The 6703-nt window shown below is 43.4% G+C and overlaps 1 protein-coding gene across 1 annotated transcript; it reads left to right on the top strand.

Moving 5' to 3' along the window:
• Positions 1-1435: 1435 nt before the first annotated feature.
• On the top strand, positions 1436-6495 carry chrng (cholinergic receptor, nicotinic, gamma). Its single transcript, XM_084370005.1, has 12 exons — positions 1436-1516; positions 2491-2627; positions 2701-2745; positions 2833-2957; positions 3370-3525; positions 4105-4202; positions 4312-4512; positions 4725-4839; positions 4928-5042; positions 5141-5396; positions 5669-5802; positions 5886-6495. Exons 1-12 carry the CDS (start codon positions 1453-1455, stop codon positions 6093-6095), a joined length of 1656 nt encoding a protein of 551 aa, XP_084226131.1. The 5' UTR covers positions 1436-1452; the 3' UTR covers positions 6096-6495.
• The last annotated feature ends 208 nt before the right edge of the window (positions 6496-6703 follow it).

Below are 6703 nucleotides of genomic sequence, written 5' to 3'. Positions count from 1 at the left end.
AAAAAAAAAAAAAAAAATCTATATATAAATAAAATTGTTATTGATGGTAAGGCGTGTGGTGTTTAATGCTGTGGTAATCTGTAGTTATGTAATTCCAAAGGGAATTTGTGAGGAGTTATTCAAAAGAGCTGACAGTCATGCTGCTAATCCTGCAGTATTTTGCTGCTGACGTACCCGAACATACTTTCTTAAGGCATGTTTTCGATTCTGATCGGCTCCTCTTGAGACCCCAGGTTGACCTCGGTCCTCCGACCCTTTAAGGGTAAGCTTTCCCATCAACACGGCAGCTGCCGACTCCCAGCTCCTCCCTGTCTTCACTCCTTATTTCCAGGACGGGGGAATTGTAACTGGACACAGAAGTAGTCTGACCTCTAGAGACTCTTATTGTCTGTCATGAGTCAGAATTTCAAGTAAATACAACTGTCGCTTAAGGAAGTGACGCTCTCAAAGTGTTTACTTTTGTGGTTGCCATGTCTCAGCCGCTGATAAACTGAATGAGCCTAAATAAACCAAAGCAAGTAAGTGCACCAGCTAAAAGAGGGATATACAGGGATGACAGCTGGGTAAACACACATACACACACCTCTGCTGCAACACATCAACTCCTGCCTAAAGCTTGTGTGTTTATGTGTGTGTGGGAAGTGTGCCAGATCATGGTGGGAAGTATTTTTGTGACACATACACAAACACACACACACATACAGAGCAATGAAATGCCACTAATGTGCCAGCAACCTCCACAGAGCCCGGTCAGTCATCACAGGGGGGGTGCTGTAAACAGACGAGTCTTATCACCTGTTCTCTCCTCCACTGTACGGCTCTTTCAACTTTCTGGCCTTCAGACACGCACAGCGTCGCTGCCGTCTCCCTCTCGTTAATCATCTAATCTGTCCGCCTCTAATCCTGTTTTATTACAGACAACACATTTAACCCTGGTTTCTGTTGGGGAAAAAGTTGTTAGCTGTCTGAGCATAGACCACTGCCGCGCTAAATTTATATCACTTATGCTCACGTGGACGTCTGAATGACAACAGCCAGGTGCACTGAGCACAATTACAGTACAGCGTGTGTTTTTCATGGTGTACTTTAACACTGGGGGGCAGCCATGTGCTGAGTACAATGCCTAAACTATGTGCATGTCATGTTCCCAGTGTGTGTGTGTGTGTGTGTGTGTTGTGACAGCTGGCTATGCAGAACTGGAAATACACTCTTGGATTTAACCCTACTAATCATCAACTCCCCCCAACAACCCCCAACCATTCCCCTCAACCTCAACCCTCCCATCAGCCCGAGCCCTGACTTTTGCTGGGAAACACACACATGTTTGTGGGCACACATAGACACACACACAGACACACACACACACACAGGGCGAGTGCCAGCAGCTTCATCAAGTAGTGTCCATGTGTATCAGATTAGTGATCACAGCTTTGTCTCGGAGCACACACACTAATGGATTCTGGACCTCCGCTCTCGCTGCCACTCTTCGTAAGGGTGTTTATGATTTCTGCCACAGGTAGGAACACTGGATGATCAGCCTGTATCTTTGCATGCAAGTCCGATTATTAGATTTATATTGACTTTGACTCATGAAAAGGTTTTCTTCAAAGCCCCTGATTTACATTACATTTTTTTATTTAGGCTCATCTAATTGTAATTACAAAACTCATTGAGTTTGAATTCTTTAAATAGTACTTTAACTAATTAGTTAGAAGGAAATTAGAAATAATGCTGGACTCTGCTGTGTGTGTTCTGATGTACAGTTCATTGTTAGTCTGGGTTGAAATCGCTGTAATAGTAGACACCAACCAAACACGAGCAACATTTGTGTTTGCCACATAGACAGGTCTTCAGATCACTTTAGTGAGCGTGCTCTCTTTAGAGGAGGTTTGTCTCGCACTTCATGAAACTTTTGTTTTAATATTATTTTACTAAACAGAGAAATCCACAAGTTTCATTCGGGTTGACTGTCTCTACTTCCAGGATAGGGAAGTCGTTGAACAAAACTTAACGCATCACGAATAAAACTTTAAAACATTACCTCGTCTGTGAACATTTGTGTCTGATAAACGTCAGAGTTACATCAGCGATGGTGGCTGTTTAATGGTGTGTTGATCACCAGTGGCCTGGTTCTCTTTCCTTCTTCTCCACTCCTGTAGTTTGTGTAGTAAAGTGCATTTCCCCTCCAGCTCCTGTTGGCAGTCAACATGACGCAGTCAGGATGATAGACGGGAGTGAAGTTAAAAATCCACTTTTAAATCCAAAAACTTAGTCAGATCAGAGCAGAATCCGATGTCACTCCGGGTGTTTATTCCTTCAGATGCCCCGGCTCTGATCAGCTAAGTAGAGGCCATGCCTCCAAGCTCACAACACTCTGCAGATGTCTTTTGTTTTGTTTGTAGAAATGACATATTGTGCATTTAAATGAGTCGCTTCTCCCAGTCTTTGATATTATCTTATCTCACTGTTGTGTGTGTGGTGTGTCTGCAGCATCAGCACTCAACCTTGAAGGGGAGCTTTTTAAAGATTTGATGAAAGGCTACAACAAGAATGTCCGGCCAGTGGAGAAGAGTGGTGACATCACTCAGGTCCACATCAAGATGACCCTCACCAACCTCATCTCTCTGGTGAGTCACGGCCGCTGTGGTGTTTCTGACGAGTTACCGCTGAGAGTTAACACTGTTTACCATCTCTCCTCAGAATGAAAAGGAGGAGGCCCTGACGACGAGCGTCTGGATAGAAATGGTAACTTTACGTTCTTCATCTGCTGGATTTCTTTGCAATGATTTAACGTATCCACAAAAATCAAACCTTCAGTATTTCTATATGTAGCAATGGTGTGACTACAGGCTCAGATGGGACCAGCCGCCCAGGTCAGCTCTGTACGGGAACATCACCTCTCAGATGCGGATCCCCTCTAAGAGCATCTGGCTGCCGGACGTCATACTGGAGAACAAGTGAGTGTAACAATTAACATTTTAACATTCAAAATTCCCACTTTGTAGCATACAAAAATGTCTATAAAAGCAATGAGAGCAAACAAAATCAACATTTCAGTATAAAATCTGAGAGCATGTTGTCTGTTTAACTGATATGCATGTTTCAAAAATACATGTGACATGTAATGTGACGTTAATGTCACCAAATGTAAAGGCACCCCAACGCTCTCAGAGATATGAGGTGCAACTTTCCTATTTATAGCATCTGTATTTGTTCAAGTTGAGTGTATTTTTACAACATACATTTACCAGGTGCGGCTGTAACGTTTACATAAGTCCTGTGTGTGCACACAATAAAAGTAAAATATGTTCAATATAGAAGCAGTGTGAGTTTGATGACAGCTGTGTATCTGTTTCAACCTGTTCACAGTGTGGATGGACAGTTTGAGGTTGCATATTACTGCAATGCGCTGGTGTCTCCTGACGGCTGTGTGTACTGGCTGCCTCCTGCCATCTACCGCAGTGCGTGCGCCATCACTGTCAACTACTTTCCCTTTGACTGGCAGAACTGCACCATGGTCTTCCGGTGAGTATAGTTGAGATGTGCTGAGATGTGATGATTGACCAGTGAGCAGTGCACAACAGTTATAATAATAATAATAATAATAATAATAATAATAATAACGATAATACATTTTATTTACAGTATATTTGATTGGAAAAGAAAAAAAGAAAAGAGCACGCCAATGTTTAGGTTCTAGTTTGTATAAAACACTAGACGCTCTTTCACGTGTCTCTTGAATGTGTTGTCAGAAATGAGAGTCATTAAAAAGCCATATACAACAGATACATTACAATACTTTAGACTACTCCAGCATCCAGAGTGTATGAACTACTGTGTGTATATACTTATATATAAGTATGTAGATATGGGTATGAATAAATACAATATGAGTGTATTGTGAGACAGAGACACCATTCACCCTACTACAAGACACTGTGCCATTAAAATAATTTTGAAAGCTGTTATTCTAATGTAAAAAAAACTTACATAATGTTGCTTTAATTTCCAATAGAATAGTCTTGCATTGTGGAAATCTGGGCTCTCAAATGTTAGTTCACATGATTACATGTCAGGTTTCTTCTCTCTTCTCTCTGCATTCAGCTCCCAGACTTACAGTGCCAATGAGATCGAACTGGTCCTCTCACAGGAGGATAACCACACGTTGGAGTGGGTGGATATTGACCCAGAGGCTTTCACAGGTATCAAACATTCTTATATTTTGAATAATCGTAACAAATAAAACACACCAACTACTATGATTATCTAAATGTGCTTCTGCAGAATGAAAGCCTGTAATTTTGTTGTTAGAAAATGGAGAGTGGGTCATCAGACACAGGCCGGCTAAGAAGGTGATCAACACCCAGCACACGAAGGACGAGCTGGGTTACCAGGAGCTGGTCTTCTTCCTCATCATCGAGAGGAAGCCCCTCTTCTACATCATCAACATCATCGCCCCCTGTGTGCTCTTCTCCTCCCTCTGCCTCCTCGTCTTCTACTTACCTGCCAAAGGTTTTTACTTTTTGTATCTAAAACCCTAATCAGACCTGTCTGGAGAAATCTTGTAGCAGATGTGCGATTTCAGGAAATGTGAGTTTTCACCACAGCTTCCTGTGCTTTACACAGAGGCTCCACAAATTCAAGTTCAAATAAGTCATTAGTATCTGTTTTCATCAACACAAAACCTCACCACCACTGACTGAGTATTGATTTGAATTTTGCAGCGGGCGGTCAGAAGTGCACCATGTCTATCGCCACTCTTCTGGGCCAGACTGTGTTCCTCTTCCTTATCGCTAAGAAGGTTCCAGAGACTTCGAGGGCGGTGCCTCTTATTGGCAAGTAAGTTCACGTAAACGCTCTTAGATTTCTGTCCAACTACGCCTGATCTGAAAAAGTTCTGATGTGATTCATGAATCTTTGACTGCAGGTATTTGATGTTTGTGATGTCAGTGACCACGATGGTGGTGATGAACTGTGTGATAGTCCTCAACGTCTCCCTGAGAACCCCCAACACTCACATAATGACAGACAAAGTCCGAAAGGTGAGACTGTGGCCTTACCAAACCCTTTAAGAAGCTACTGAATGAATGCACGGGTCTATTTGCCACTGGATTACCCTCTGACCCTGTGTCCTCCTCAGATCCTCCTAAACATCCTGCCTCGGCTGCTGAGAATGCAGATGCAGCCCTGGACACCAAACAATGAATACACCTCAGAAGTAGGAAACGGTAAAACTCTGGCTACAGAGGTGAACCTGGTCCCCTGCCGACGCCGCAGCTCCATAACCCTCATCAGCAAGGCGGAGGAATATGTGATGAAAACAGCTCGGTCTGAACTCATGTTCACTAGACTCAAAGAGAGAAACGGATTGATGAAAACAGTATTCGAGAAGCTACGTAAGTATTTGAATGAGTTTGCATGTGTCAAAGTACACAGCTCTCGACTAGTTTCACTCTTATCTCACGTGTGGAGTCCCTCAAGGCTCAGCGTTAGATCCCCTCCTATTTTCCTTCTACAAGCTTCTGCCTGGCAAAATAAGTCAGAACCACAGTCTCTGATTTTACTGTTTGTATTTAAAGGCCTCTGTAAATAGGTTTGACTCTAACCTGGACATGAAAGTGTGTTTCCCCTCGTAACCCCGTGAATATCTGGTATGTTTTGTACACAGATGATGGGCTGGAGGGAGGCACTGCTGAGCAGCTCAGCATCAGCCTGGCGAAGGCCTCTCCAGAGCTGAAGAAGTGCGTGGCCTCCTGCAAACACATAGCTGAGACTGCAAGACAACAGAACAACTTCCAGAATGTAAGCTCTACAAGTTCAGATTAGCTTGTTTTCTCAGGTTTAGTTTAATATCAGTGCTAAACTCTAATGTTTCTTCACCCCAGGAGAATGAAGAGTGGTTCCTGGTGGCCCGGGTGATCGACAGGGTCTGCTTTATCATCATGGCGTTGGTGTTTTTTATCGGCACAATCGGGATCTTCCTGATGGGCCATTTCAACCAGCCTCCCTCCTCGCCTTTCCTCGGGGATCCCAAGAAGTATCTCCCTCCAATAAACAATCTCACTGATCTAACTGGGACAGACTTCCTAGGGTGAACCAGGGGAAGATCTACAGATTTTTATCCCTTTTCATCACGAAGGCGAAACCTTTGGCCATCCGTCAGTGATCTTTCACTAACGACAGGGACACAGAGAGGATGGAGAAGATACAGCTGTGTGTATTTTCATTAGGTGATGTGGGTCTGTGGACTATCACAAAGTCAAAAATGCTTGTTCATGGTGATAGTAGATCCACTGCACAGATGTGCGATTGCCACACTTAAGCCGTGATGTTGCATACTGGCATCAGCTGTGACTGATTGTTGAGGTTGAGAATGTTTTTGCATAAAAAAAGAGTATTTTCATCAGCTGTCTGTGAGTTTAAAGGCAGTTTCAAGGCCTTCAATAAACTCCACGAAACATCTGTTAATCACACGTGTATAACAGCCAAATGTGCCAAACGCATGCTTTTATCAATAAAAGTACTACTGTAATCTTGTGATTGCACACTGTCAGAAATTTCTTAATCCTCCTGTTGTTTGACACCTCATCGTGGCACATAGAGAGCACTGACACCCCCCAGGCTAACACCAGAAACACACAGCCCCCCACCTCTGGAAGCAGGATTTCAATTACATGGCTGACTGGTGCCTTTCTCGCCCAAC

The sequence above is a fragment of the Pagrus pagrus genome (assembly GCF_965226575.1).
Source record: "Pagrus pagrus genome assembly, chromosome: 12".
Classification (NCBI taxonomy): domain Eukaryota; kingdom Metazoa; phylum Chordata; class Actinopteri; order Spariformes; family Sparidae; genus Pagrus; species Pagrus pagrus.
This window is presented reverse-complemented; position numbering and strand designations above follow the sequence as displayed.